We start from the raw sequence: 15,572 nt of genomic DNA, 5'->3' as shown, positions 1-15,572 counted from the left end.
GTGAACAGCTTTGTAGTGACTTAGATATTTATTCATTTCTCTACCTTAGAGGAATTTTTTTGCCTCCATTAATATTACCTGGATATATATTACAGCAGTGGCTGAAAATACTAGGTAAATATATAAATCAATGCATACTATGTAGTAAACAGAAAAAAAATGTATTCCATATGCAGATTTAACCTGGAATAAGAAAATCTGTTTGATCTTGCCATAGTTTGATGCATGTGCATATGTAATCCAGTCTTGATGGGTTTACGAATGTTTTATCTAATGAGAAAACAAGCAAACAATGTGAAAGAAAGAGAAATTTATTATTTATTTTATTTTTTTCAGACAGGATATTAAAGAAATGGAAATACATGAAAGAATTGGACCCCTGGTGAGGTTCTACCCAGTGACCCTAATCACAAGACTTCCTTCCTTCTCAAACATAATTATTACTATTTCCATCACATATACTTTGGAAAGTTTTTTCTTGTTTCCACATGAAATACTTATTTCTCTAACCCTGAACTTTCCTTTTAAACAAAATCAATGAAAAGCTATTGTTGGTTTTACAGATGCCAGGGAGAATTATTACCATCATAGGCAGCAATAAAAGATATATTTTTGCCCTTGGTAGATTGAATTACTGAGAAATAACCTTATAATTACTGTATAAAACACCCTGTTTTAACAGTGTTTTTTAATATCCATAAAGTTTCTGATTTATTTTTCACATGCCAGCATCAGTACACTCAATTCTGCATTGGTCTAAACTGGTGTAATTACACCAACCTCTGTGGGACTCCACCTGTTGCATTAATGGTTCTTAAGAGCAACATTATTTTTGGATTTATATTAGGAACAAAGAGAGAGAGCGTTTCATGGGCATAGATTTGAATAAGGAATGTAATTTTCTTGAAATCAAAGAAAATATTTTGGTGTTCTAGCTGTGTATCAGGTAAATCTGCTTTTAATTAGACCTTTGTCAGAGCAGTGGGGAAAAGAAGCCTTTAGATATTCCCTATAGGGTGTGGGATTCACTACTGGAAATGCAAGGGAAACCTTGAGTATAGGTGAATATGGCAAATGGGCCTTTGTCCCTCTCTTCATGAAGATTTTCTTCAGATGCCTTAGCACTTGCAATGCTCAGCTGTCTCATAGTCTTCAGGAAAAGGAATGAAATCCCCTCTTAGCACACTCAGGTTGCTTGCTTGCTGCTACAACTAAAGAGCTGGTTCCTTGACCCATGCAAAAGTGGCAATTTCTGGTTTAGTTTAGACTATTGAGCTTGAGCTGGCTGATGATCATCAGGTCTTCTGCAAGTCATAGCCCTGTCTGTCTCTCTGAGGTGGAACTAGGATTGTTATCTGCCTCCTGGTTCCCATTGCTGAAACAGGACACAATTCAACACAAAATAACTGCACCCTCGTTTTGTGCTCAGTTAATCCAAACTTAAAACTAGGCCATTCCTTTTCTGATCATCTTGCTTCTCCTGACATGGTTTCTAATGTGAGTGCCTTCTGTGAAATGTCTTTTACAAGGGAATATATTAAGCTTTAAGTTTGGAAAGCAAACAGCACATACCTCATATTTTAGAGCTAGAATTTGCTTTATTGCAAAGTATTACAAATGTGATAGTGAAGGAGTTCTGCCATAATTGCACTCAGGGGGAGTTCATCACAGTTTCTGACATGTTGGAGGTGCATTAGAACAGCAGCACTGCCTGACTAGGTTGTCTGCAAAAGCATTTCTGTCCCTTGACTCATCCCTTTTACTGACACAATTACCAGTAGCACCTTTCCCTACCAGTGACTGCAAAGAGGTCTGCATACTTTCCCATTTCCAAAGGTATATTTTGGTAAATAGGTAGATATGTCCCTCCCAACTCAAAATGGATGAGATTAAGAAAAGGCATATAAAGAATGATTTTTTTGAAGTCAAGTATTTCCACTCAGTTTATATAACACCCATCTGTGTGGGTGAACCATTTTATATTTCCTTTCAAGAAACTGTTTTGGCCTGAACTGAATGTTTCAAGTGACCTGAAATTTATTTATTTTCAATTTTTTCCCACTGCAGGTCTTCCTGGACTGTGTTTTGTTACTGGGGATTTTTGTTTGTTTGTTTTTAAGGGGTTGAATAGGGTGTTTCAGGGAAATTTTTCAGTCCACAAACAGAAAAATCCATTCGTTTCACAGCTGTAGGTGTCAATGTTTTGACTTCTGACTTCAATGCTTCTCTAGTTTATAAAGGTGTAAACGCAAAAAACCCCCCAAACCTAAAACAAACAAAACAAAACAAAACAAAACAAAAAAACAACCCCCCCCCCCAAAAAACCAAAAAAACCCCAAAAGCAAAACCAAAAAAAACTACCCAAAAAATTCCCAGGCCTTTTGTGAGACTATTTGATTTAAATAAAATATCAGTGTCATTAGCTAACTCTAGTATTTCAAGCTAAAGAATCATTCCCCCTCCCCCTTATTGCAGATTTGAATCCCATAAGAAATTGAAGGGACTGATTCTGACAGTAGTTTCTCTGTTTTTATAAACTGCAACTCTGCTGACCTCATTAAAATTAGATCAGATTTATATTCTGGTAGAGAGAAATCAGAATCAGACCAAGAACTCGGAACTTATGTTATTTTTAGCACGAAAATAATCCCTTGTTTTGTAAAGCACAAGAATTGCTACAGGGCCCATAAATATTTTGTGAATCTGGTCAACAGATAAAAGTAGAAAATACTTAGAACATGAAGAAATTCATCTGTCTGTCTATTGACAGTGCCTTATGGAAGAACAAGAGTCTAGGTACAATAAGGCAATAATGAATTTAATGAAAAAGCTACAGACATTCAGGTTGTAAGCTGAGCTGCTGTTGAAAGATAGTACATATTTTTGCCTGTATAGCAGAATTCCTTGGCTGAATGTCTATGAGTAGATTTCCATTGATAATAAATATAGAGGAAATTATTTATTGTAAATGGTAATTAGACTTTCCCTAGGCTATGCATCCAGCCAGTAGCAGATATTGAGTAATAACAAAGGCATTATTTTTGACATTCTGTCTCCAAGAAAAAAAAAATAAAAATAGAAAAAAAAATAAAAAGGAGATGATGATAGGAGCTAAACTTTGCTGTCTTTTGTTTAAAATACAGTAATATCACTATACACATAAATTAATATTGGTGTGTGATTTTATGTAATAATTTAATGTAATGTATAAGGTCACACCACAACTTTATCTATGAAATAGAAAAATGACAGTCACAAGAACACACTAGCACAAACTCTCAAATTTACACAGGATTGCATTAGGATTACATGCAGACTAACTAAACAGTTTTTGCAGGATTTCAGCATCAGATTTTAACAAATTTGGAACTTATCCTTGCAGAAAGAAAAAATTATGCAGTTTATACTTGCAGTCATCACTCACATTCATCTGAGAATTCTTCTGTTACCTCAAGCAATATGGAGCTATGCTTTTGTTATAAGAGGATCTCAGTTTCATATACCCTCTTGCCATCAATTTATAGTGCCTAACACAGTGACAATTGCAAAGACCTCAGAAACAATACATTCCTAGCCCGTATGTTTTTAATTATATTTTAAAGTTTCATTTGCTGTTGGCAACTTGACATTATTTTGATTTTGCTGAGGTGAAATATATGAGTTTCAAATATGGCTTTGAAATTGATTAGGAATTAATATGGCAACATTACAGATACAGTAGATTTACTGCTTCTTTTGCAGTTCAGTGTGAACTCCCATGCGGAAAACCTATTGTGGCCAGATTCAGAGTGACATGAGCAAAGTAGCTGGTACTGGAGATAAGAGATCAGAGAAAAGGGGTCACATAGGTAAAAGCAGAAAGGGGTTCTGTCACAAAAAAAAAAAAAAAAAACCCATTGCAAAAAGGAAAAAAGGGAGGAATCACGTGGAGATGTGGATGGATTATGAAAACAAACAAAAAAAAAAATCCAAACAAAATCCAAAAGCCAACCTAACAAATAAAAAAAGCTTCTAAGGCAGTTGGTCCATTTAAAACATTCTCTATACCTCTTAGAAGAACATTAACAAAATTAAATCTGGAATTGCCCAGCTGATGCTGAGCACAGCCCAGCTCCACATTGCAGACGTGCTGCTTCTGAGGCAGGACTTCCCACCTCATTTTTGGGAGCAGCTTTCTTGATGACAGCAAATGGGACAGAAGGGCCTAGGAGGAGAGAACATTCTCTGTGGAAAAGTTATATATGTGGCTGCAAATGTAACATATGTTAGATATGTGACTGCATATTAACCCTTCTGCCTTTCCCCTTCTATTGAGGGCACAATTTTTGGCAAGTTAAATACACAACAATTACTAATTTACATGTAACTTTATCAATAGAGGAAAAGTGCTGGTGAAAAACACAACACTGGGTGTATGCATGTATTGTAAACAGGGGCTTTAAACTGCAGCAGTCAGTCAGTGCTATCTAGTGTCTTACAGTATGTTTATCCTCAAAGTAAGCTATCCAAATATGAATGTGGCAGGGGGTTGCTGCCATCTGAGATGCAGTATGCTCACGTAGTGGTCGTGCAGGGAGGCTCAGAGGTGTTTATTACTCTATCTTTAGAGAAGGAGTAGCAGCAGTAACCTTCCCATTGGAAGACAGAAAAGAGTCAAACAAAATCACACTTCCAGTCCACCACTGGCCATTCAGAGCTGCACTAAATGAAAAAAAAAGAGTGTCCACAGAAAATATTAACAGTGTCCTGCTGAGGGATCCCCCAGCATCCTTTTTTGTATGCTTTCTTCCCTTTTGTAGACTTTGACTCAGCTGATTTGTTTCAGTGGCTATTGTTCACATCTCATATTTATTTTGTTGGAAATGTTGTTTGAAGTCAAGGTTTTCAAACTGAGTATTTTCTCCCACATTGTTCATACTTCTCAAATCTCATTTTATATACTGAGATTTTGGCAAAACTCAAATATCTAAATTAAAAATCAGTGTCTCAACTGATTTTGTATCTCATATATTCTCCACAAAACCTGGAAAACAGAGCAATTCTCAAACACATTATATCAATTAGGGTGTTTATGTCATTTTTACTTTGGGGTGAACTGATGTAAACACAGAGAATTAAATCCTTCCAGCTATCTAGATACCTGCATTAAGAACCACATTCAGATTTTGGACTGACTTGTATCTTTGACAGCAGTCTTCCTACTGCACTCAGGAGCCATTTGTATTGTCCTTCAACTTTGTACCATATATCAGTGCATCGCGTAAAGTCCAGTTTAGAGCTGAAAGAGTGAAAAAGAAAAATATTCCACATAGTTACACTTTTAGATCTGATCTTGTTCACATTCCAGTCATCAAAAATTCAAGGTAAGCACTTAGCTTACATGAAAGCAAAACTATTTGGTGATGCTCTTCCATTACAAATAAACCAAAGTATCGAGAGGTATTTCCAGCTTCAAAAATTAGGATCTTTGCAGAGCTGCTGACACAGAATTTTAAAAGAAGCTTTATGTATATTCTCAGTTAACAATGTGTCCCTAAGTATTAAGTAGGATTTATTCTTCAAAGGGCAAAAGACAAGGTCTGTACCTCAAAGTGTGTTTTTTAATATGAATATTTGAATAAACAGTTCCAGGCATACATACTGAGACTGCACATCATATTGTAGAACAAGACTTTCAGAAATATTTAACATGAAGTGTCATATTAACATGGTGTGGCCTCTCATTGCATTTTTAACATTTATATATGCAAATGGTCATATTTACATGTGCACATGCCATTCATAAATTCAAATTAAAGGCAAATAAATGTTTTAGATTAAGGAGATTAATTTGGTGTGTCTCACGGTTGACACACTTTCTACAGAGATCACTGAGACCCGAGTGCTGGGCTGTTATCCAAAAAGACAGATGGCAATTTCCTTTTGATAAGAGTCCGGTTTTTTAGCAGCAAGGGAACCCTGAAGTAACCATTTTTCTTGTAGGGAAAGCATCTTTCAGAAGCCAGATAAATCATTCTAAAATAGACAAACACTGGAACCAAGAAACTAATCGTGGAATGAACTGTGTTGCTGCCCCTTTCAAAAAGTTTAGAAGGTGCTTTTTTGCTTTTATTCTTGCAACACATGGGAGCTACTTCAAAAACTAGAGAATACACATAACTTTTTCAGTATTCATTCCTCATATATAAGTACTAATACAATTTATGATTATTAGAGATGCCAAATTTAATTTAGATGTTTTTTGTTTACAGTACATAGGCGTCATACATGAAATAAACAGTTTTAGATCTTTTAAAGACTATGTAAGCACAAAAGTTACTCAGAAAAAAAATCAGACAAAACCAAGGTAAATCAGACAAAACCAAGATGCCTCTGTTTAACTGAAATCTTGTTCAGTGTGTGCCAGCTTAAACAAATCTGGGACATTTCAAACTTGTAAGTTACAAATGTGGGCAGTCAGAAAATGAAAGTCTAGGGTCACTCTGTAAGTATTGACCTGCTGCTAAAGCAGTCAGTCATCTGCATTTTGTAATTATTTTCATGTAAAGATATTAAATATATTTAAATATATTCACTCTTTCTTTTTGTAAACATAAAAGATGCAGCCTCAGACATGCTGACGCCTTCAATTTAGCATTGTAGGATTAGACCCACTGATGATCCCTTTCTTCTAGATTCCTTGCCTCTCTTTTCTATCTGTCACTAATAGAGCAGAAATTAAAGTGGCTGGGATGGTGTCTGCTCACTCTTAGCCTGTGCCCTGATGTGTTCTTCATTATTCATGTCTCCATTAGTTTGGTGTGAGAGGCCTGGGAAGGATGCCCGTTCTTTATTTGTTTTATCGCAGCTTTATAAGAAATATAACCTTTTTATTTTGCAAATTTTTATTGTAGTTTTTCATGACTGGTTCAGATTTGACCAGCAGCACCTTGTTTACAAAGATACTGCAAGAAATTTTGTGCATCCTCTTCTATCCGTGTCATATCAAGGCTCACATGAGCACTGCATACTTCCAATCACCTCAGGTCGCGTCGCTTTGCATTGAATCAAGTCATGTCACATCAGTGATACCACTATCAGTACTTATTTCTGATAGAAAATTCAGCATAGATTTAGACAGCAAATAGCTCAACCACAATAAATGCATATAATGAGCAGACTAAGTATCTGTGAGAACCAGATATTTTAAGTGCCTCTGTCAAGTCGGTGCTTTCAGATATTTCAATGTCCTTGTCTCTACACTGTATGCTGTACATAAATTTCTGATACATGTGCATATACTAAAATGTCTGTCTAAGCAGCCTATTTGGAACTCTTACCATCTACAACCATTTGCAAATATAGACCTGTGCAGTTTTGAAATAAGCAGACTTTGTTGGATAAATCTGGATATTATAACTACATTGTACACTTTGTAGGTCTATCATATCACAACATATCACAAAACCTAAATGCTGACAGATTTAATTTTTTTTTTCATAATTTGGGATTTGCCTGCTGGGTGTGTTTTCAAATATTTATGCATGATTAGGCTCTATGACAGCTATTTTATTAGACATTTTACCCTGATGTTCATTTACAAAAGTTAAATGTTGTAATTAACCTATTATGCAAACAAAAAAGGAGGGAGGGAGGAGGAGGGAGGGAGGGAGGGAGGGATGGATGGTTGGGTGGATGGATGGATGGATGGATGGATGGATGGATGGATGGATGGATGGATGGATGGATGGATGGGAAGATCAACATTAAAAGAAAAAATCTAACTGATAGTAGAAAACCAGATGGAGTTTCTGAAGTGCTTGCTCATAGCCCCTCTTTGGGTGAAATTAACATATTTTGGTTTATGTTACCTGTGTATTCTCTCTTGATTTTTTGGGGGATTTGAATGTTCACAGAATTTTTCAAAATTTTACTTACTTTTACTTAAAATCGTAAAAATAAATTAAAATGACAGAGCTCATGCACTCACAATTCTATAGAAGTGCTAAGTGGTGATCTGGATTATTATGATCATTTGTTCGGTACTTATTGCTATGGTATCTAGGTGCTTTCCCAGGATCCAATTGAAGCAGTCTTTTCAGTGTCTTTTTTTAAAATCCTTCAGGCACCATGAGCTATCAGGGAGCCATCAACTTATACTAGGTCTATATATATATGTATTGAAAAGAATTAGGAATTTAAGCATTAAAACTATGTAAAGAATTTGCCAGAAGATCCAATGGGGGCCTCCAGGGAAACTGCACTTCTGTCTCAATTCACTCATGTTTAGAAACCAAGCACATGGGTATCTAGGTTGGAATGCTGTGCTTCTATATCATCAAGGTATTAAAAACATTTAAGTTTTGCTGTTGCTAGATACAGTTTCCAGTTATTATCAGGCAGTGGTATGGTGGGTTAGCAACACCCCCCCAGCCATTTGCTCACTGCCTCAGTGGGAGAAAGCTCGTGGGTCAGGACGGACTGCTTCCCAGCCAGTGTGGAGGGCAAAACAGATTCAACCTGGGGCTAATTAACTTTAATATAGTGCCAATTAAGAAAGAAACAAAGACAAGTGTTAAAACAACTTCTTTCCCCACTTTCCCAGACCTCACCTCTTCACTCCTGACTTCCCTACCTGCTCTCAGTGGGGAGCTATAGTCAGTCCTTAACAATTCCCCTCTCCTTTTCCTTTCTCTTCACATCTTTCCCCTGCTCCTGCACAGGTGCTGCACAGATCACAGTTCTCATATGGATGAGATGTGGATATCAGGCAATATCCATTTGGCTACTCTAGGGTCCTCCAAGGGCTACACTGGGACTCATCGCTACGGGACAGCTCCTCCTTTCTCTGACCATGCTGTTCCCTTTGTTTTGCTCACTCCAGTTTTTTTATCCTCCTCTGCAGCTGCTCCACTACCAGAACCTTTCTGTCTACACCCAGTACAGGTGGTAATGCTGGTCACTGTAACAAAGAAAGTATCAGAATATCCTCAAGAGTCTGTGCTCAGTACGAAACAGTCTTTTGCCTTAAGGTCCAGTTACTATCACCCAGAATCTGTCTCATGAGTCACTGAGAAAAAATGGGAATAAATCCCATTATATTTTAACCTCATCAGTAATTCTCTCATCAGCTAAACACAATAAAATTTAGATGGATTCCTGTCTAAAAATTCCTACAAAAGCACATGCCATGCTGATAAAAATGGCATTTCTGTGAATAAAATTTTCACTCCTTATAGGTAGAAAGGAAAAATGTCATGTGTTTCTGACTGAGCCATTGCTAAATTCTTTTCAAGTGTTAAGAGATATTTGTTTTCCCTTGAAAAACATTGGTTTGAGCAAATAATCTCAGCAGCTAATCTAGTAGTGTGATGCTCCCTACAGAAGAGTTTGCCAGAGAACATAAGAGACTGAGGATCTGTGGGTCCCTAATCAAATGTAATACTTTTCTACACTAATTCCATCTCTAGGAGATATCCAGAAATGTGATTTTTAACAGTCTTCCTGAAAAACACTAATACTATTTTGTAAAATGAAGTTATACCTGAAGTTACTCTGCAACATGTCCTTCACATTCTCCATCGCTGCATTCAGACAGCAGTGTGTCTTTACTCAGCCTCCTCCACAAGAGCTTTAGAAAACATATGAGGTCTATATACTGGCACTGCATAAAGTGACTTTGTCTTTCAGGCTATGTGCCCATTTTTTCATGTGATGCTCTGGCATCCTGAAATGTCCTGACTTTTTACTAGTAAAACTGTTTCATTTTTAATTTGTGTTTGTCCACTGAATGATATTGTGAATAAAACTGGCTCTTTGATTTCCAGACCAGGAGACTGAAAGTTCAGTAGGACATGACTTTTACAAAGAAAATAAAATTACTGTGTAGGTTATCAAATCTGGTCTTGTATTCAACAATAGATGAATGCTTGATCAGTTTTTCACAGCAAGTTCAATGAAATACTAAGCTAGTTTTCAAAATAAAGAGGAGGATGGTATTATTCCAAAAGAAAAAAGTATTTGTGGCTCTCAAGAAAGCTACTTGCAGCATTGATTCTGACATATTTTTCTTCAAATTGATTTTTTTTTTTTTTTTTTTGAAGACTCTGTCTTAACCATAAAAACTCTCACTTTGCATGTTACAGTTTTAGGATCTTCTAAGTAGTGCCTCTTTCATCCACCAGAATTTCTCTGGTTAGTTTTAGTTGTGTGAATTCTGTTTGCTGCTCTGGAATGTCTTCTGCTTTTATTAACTTAAAGTAGTCAATTTTCACATACTTTACTTTTTAAAGTCCAGGATTTAGGAATTCTAAACCTACTCAGTTATTGAAGATTCTCCCTCATGAAATGTGTTTCCTCATATAATCATGTCATTAGCAGAAACATAATTTAGAGGGCTGGGCTGTCACTTTAAACAAAGAGTATGGTAACCTATGGTTATGGCTGGTGTTTTGAGTTGGGGAAGATATTTGGGTGCCAAATATCTCAGCTTTCCAAATTAAATCATTATTTAAATACAGAAACAAAATGCAAGGAGCCCTTTGTGGGATTTTTCACAAAATATTTCCAATATTTCCAACATGTATTCTTTGGGATCCAACCTTCACTGAGAAATTGCATAAACCTCTCAAGTTAGAGATCTTATTTTTTAAATAAAAGGAAGATTCAATGTGTTATCTTGGTGTCCAGACATAATGAAATGAGATGTATTTTTTCATCTCCAGTTTGCACACAATATAAAAGGGGTCAATTGAATAGAGTGTAACTTGCAGTCAACAGCTCCCCAGCGCACTCAAAGGAAAATGCATCCTCTCCTTTTTAATCAGACTTATGAATAGATAGGGGTGGTTTCATATGCACTTTGGAGTCTCTTACCCTGTGATTTGGCCCGTTCCCTGTATTTTTTCCTGGAACATGGTACTATGCAGGGCACCTATGCATATCACAGCCTCTGCCATCATTTTTAATAAGTAGCTTATCTCTGTGATGCAACTAAAAGCAATCCTGAGTGTCTTCAGGGTTTGTTGTAATTAAATTTTATTGTTGTATTTGAAAATGTACATTTTCTGAAAACTGGTGCAAGAAAAATGGAAAAGAGATTCTAGAAGGTGATAGTCTGATTTTTTTAGAAAGTTTTAACCCTTTGTAGTTTTCAGATTCATAAGCTTATTTATGCTTCCCAAGGAGCTGTTTTCTTACACGCCTCTTTAAGCCCTGAATATAGCAGCGAGTGTAGTTTATTAGTTTATTATTTTTATTGATGTTGTGTAACTGTCCAAAGATTACAATTTATACCTACAGTCAGATGCTGTAGGATCAGAGGCTCAGTAATTTGTGCATTGCTAATAAGATTGTAGAAGACCTTACACTCTTGCTGCTGTCCCTTTCTCTTCCATTTACAGCTATGAGGGAATTTCAAGTTCCAGTACTGCCAATGATGTGAAGAGAAAAAGAAGGGTTTGCAAACTTTTGATTGGGGCAATAAAGAACTGTGGCTGTTTTGAGCAGAAAACCAACCAGTTTACTTATATTGTTCTCTGAAATTACATTGCCATGCTCAGGCACCACCACCCAAGTCACTGAAGAGTGCATCATGTCTTTGCACCCACACCTTTGTGCAGTTGGGGGAATTTCTTGCAGTCTGCATCCAGTGGCTGAGGTTCACTTTGGTTTTTGTACTGACCTCAGTTCTCTTCACAGCTCAGCTCATCAGGATTGCTAATCAAGCATGCATTGCAGTTTTCCCCTTTTGTGTTTTATTCCTACTTGATTTTCTTGCCATGGGATGCTGTGAATAGCTTTTAGAGATTCATGGAACAATTTTTTCCAAATCAAAATACTTCCTCCAAACAATGTCATCTTTTCTGTCTGGCATTGCTACTAATTTTTATTTAGTTATTTACTTTGCAATTTCTAGAGGGATTGGATGTGCTCAAGGCACCCCTTTAAGCAACACTTTATATCAAGGTTGCATTTATAAATACTTCATGAGAGGCTAATGAATGATTAATAGATGTTTTAATGTATGACCAATCAATTGTAGATTTTGCAATGTCCAACAGACAAGTAGGTTTCTTATAAGCATAGATTATAACCATATCTGACATCTTCTATTGATGGGCTTCTAAACGTCTATAACATACACACTACTCATATCTGTAACATGCTTAAAACAGCTACTAATCACTGATTAATTTTTTATAACCTATTTTGAATCAGAGCTTGTCTATGGAGTGTATCCATTACTGCTGCTTATGGCTCTCCATTTCTAAAAGATTGATAGTTTTCTCATCATGCAAGGACTTAGAACTCCTACTAATTTCAGCTCAAACATAAAGCTTTTCTGAGCTAGCTCTTGCATTTTCATCTCAGTCTAAGAAACACTGTCCCTTGACTGTTTTTGTCCCTCAGACTTCTGCTCTACCCTGCTAATGTGTATTTTACAAGTTCTGCTATAATGCAATGACTCTTACGAGGCAAAGCCACTCTAAAATGTATTTTCAGCCTCTTGAACTCAGTTTGATTGCCCTCAAGACAGCTGTCCAAGTAATGATGGTTCCCAATTCTATTTTTTTTTACTGTCATCCCTGTGTGCTTGGTTCAAAGTTTGTCCCTTCTCAGAAAAGGATAAGAAAGTAGAAACTTTAGAATAATCCAGTGGAAAAGCCATGTCCAAAACAACTTTTTATTCTGACAGATGAACAGACATTGCATGTACTTGGTAAGCACAGAAGTTGATAGGAGTGCTCCTCTGTGGGATTCCCCTAGTCTCCTAAGGTGAAAGCCATGACCATGCTCTGTTCTTTCTATGGAGCATTCAGGTAGAATTGACTAAAGCAGGCAATACAAATTATTTCCTGAAAATTTATGAGTCCTGGAACTAATCATTCACATTCAAGAAGCAGCATGTTGCTTGGTATTGTATTTTGCAAATGAATTTTGAATTTTTAGTAGACATCTACTGCCCTCATTTAGAAGGTTGAGTCTTCTATTGTGATTTATCTAGATAGTGAGACCAACTATTTAATGATAAAAATTAAAAGGATTTGCAGATTTTTCTTGGGTTTAGAATCATCAGTAAAATAGTAAGCATTCCGTTCCCAGTCAAATCAACTGCTAATCTTTCTGATAGCTCTTTACAGCAGTACTAAGCTGCTACACCTTAGTGGCATTAGCAATTGAACCCAAAGAAACACATCAAGCATGACTCGACTGAAAGAAAAAAAGGAGAGAGAATATAGGTTTAAAAAAGGGAATTTTTTCTTCAACATCGACATGGAATTTCCTCTTCCTCTTTAAAAACTATTCATTTTCAAAACTCCAGAAGTAAGAACCTCTCAAACTTGAGCCCTTGGAGCAGACATTTTTTTACACACTATTTCTTGGGTAAAAAACATTTAAATAACATAAACCTTACTGTGCCTTCACTTTTCTATTATCCAGTTAGCATTATATGTTTATCATGGGTCTTATCATGCTATTTCATTTCCTTTTTTTTTCCAGCTGGTTAATAATCCACTAGCAAGTCAAGCAGCAGCAGCTGCAGCAGCAGCAGCCATGGGCTCAATAGCAAACTCCCAAGCCTTTGGAAACGCCCTCTCCAGTCTTCAGGGGGTCACAGGCCAACTCGTCACTAATGCACAAGGACAGGTGAGTGGAAGATGGAGCAAACAGTGAATTCTGATGGCAGGCTGATCTCGGGACAAAAATGAGTTCCGCCTGTATGACAGCAATTTAAAAGTGCACATGTTGAAGATAAATAAATATTGATTTGCCAGATAAGGTAAGAAACGGAAAGTCTGAGAAACAGGAGGAAGTTAGTCACTCTTAAGAGTCAAGCTAGAAAAGGCTAAGGATTTATTTTATTTGTTTCAGCCCTTTAAAAATATTGCAGTAGTGCAATACCATGGTATTTTAAAAGTCCAACAACTCTGTGATTTTTAACAAACATACCATCTGTCTTCTTCCACTTAAATATGCCTAATAACAGGCACCTTTACTGAAGTGGTACTGGGCTTTACTTTTTTCCATTTCTGGGCATTTCTGTATTACATCATTTCTTAAAAGGCATGACATATTTCTACTAAAGGAATATAAATTGTAATGAAGTATCAGGGATGGATTTATCTGAGTGACTTATTCATTTGTTTATTAACTATGTTAACCAATTTGCAATGAATATATGCTGAGGCATGTAAATGCCTATTTGGAAGATTATTTTGGTTTAAAGAAAAATTTCCAAATAGGAACTTGAACATTGTTTAAGAGTTAGTGTGTCTAAGAGAGAGATTGTGCATTACCTACATTTTGGAGCTGTTTGTTTCTTCAAGCTCTTTCAGTTTAAGTCTTAGTATGATGCAGAAAGATATGCATCTGGATCCATATATATATAAATAATTCCTTTGATACAGCATATTTAAGTGGCATTCTGATTGTGATCACTTTCATTCTTTATTGCATTTACTAGGATTAAAATTAATACATTGTCTTGCTTATCTGCAAAAAATCTGTCAATATGTAACTGGTAACTAAGTAATTTGAATGTCATTATTCTAAATTTTACAAATTGGGCACCCAGTGATACCCACAGTGTTTATGTGGATGTTAGGCCCTGATAAATATTTATTGAAATGATGCAGCTTGGCTGATATGTGAATCTAAAGTTTAGTTTCTTATATTTACTAGTGAGGAGAAAAAAAAAAAAAAAAAAAAAAAAAAAAAAGGAAGAGCAGCTTTTCTCCTGGTAATCTTTTAGTTAATTGGAACAAGAGTGAGATTTTTTATTTTGGCCCATAAAAAAATAAAAGTCAACACTTTATAGGACCCCCTTGGATTTTTTTTTAACAAGACACATAAACAAAGATGCTTCCTGAGCTTCACTATCACCATCCAAGTCCCAGGAAAAAAAAATGCTGACCTTGTTATATTTACTGGGTGGGTGCAGAATTGTTCCATCACTACCCCGAGGGTTGAACGATGGAGCTTGTCAAAGTGAGGCCTTATCTAATGAATCATCTTATCGCAGGTGCACACCACACATATTAAAGGAGGATTGTATGAACAATGTGCCCTCTACAATAACCTTTCAATGTCTACTTTAACCCTTGTTTCAATCCCTTTTCATCAAAGGATCATTTTATGCAGCCAGCTTTAAATGGAGGCTCTCAAAAGCCTATTAAGATTTCTGGAGGGATGGGGTATTGGTTTGGGAGAAAAGTTGGTTATAATACCTATAACTCATAGTCAGATCAGCTCCAACCCAGAAGCCTGCTTGTTTCTATCTCCTCTGTGCTCCAGAAATGGTTCACAGTCACCACGCACATATGAGGTACTTGACACCAAAGATGTTCATTGTAAGAGCTGAAGTTACGAATGTAGACTAATTTTTTATACCTCTTCCTTTACATGTTCTCCACAGAAAACATAATCTATCAGTGGCCCTTCATTGTATCCTTAAAAACATATTACTAAGAAGATATCACTGAATGAAAGTCTCACTCAGGCTGAATCTTGTTTATTCCAGGTGTAATGTAAAGTCAAATAATTCCACAGATTGCAGAGAAAGAGAAAGAAAAGGAAGAATCCTCCCAATT

The 15,572-nt window shown here is 36.3% G+C and overlaps 1 protein-coding gene across 4 annotated transcripts in view; it reads left to right on the top strand.

Annotated features, from left to right (window-relative positions):
- The window catches only part of POU6F2 (POU class 6 homeobox 2), a 306,702-nt gene that overhangs the window by 240,530 nt on the left and 50,600 nt on the right, over positions 1 to 15,572 (top strand). For all 4 annotated transcript variants that reach the window (XM_079301926.1, XM_079301927.1, XM_079301928.1 and 1 more), the window contains one exon: positions 13,483 to 13,629. In XM_079301926.1, coding sequence (XP_079158052.1) covers positions 13,483 to 13,629 — 147 coding nt within the window. The remainder of the gene's footprint in view (positions 1 to 13,482; positions 13,630 to 15,572) is intronic.

Source organism: Erithacus rubecula (genome assembly GCF_903797595.1).
Source record: "Erithacus rubecula genome assembly, chromosome: 3".
NCBI classification, from domain to species: domain Eukaryota; kingdom Metazoa; phylum Chordata; class Aves; order Passeriformes; family Muscicapidae; genus Erithacus; species Erithacus rubecula.
This window is presented reverse-complemented; position numbering and strand designations above follow the sequence as displayed.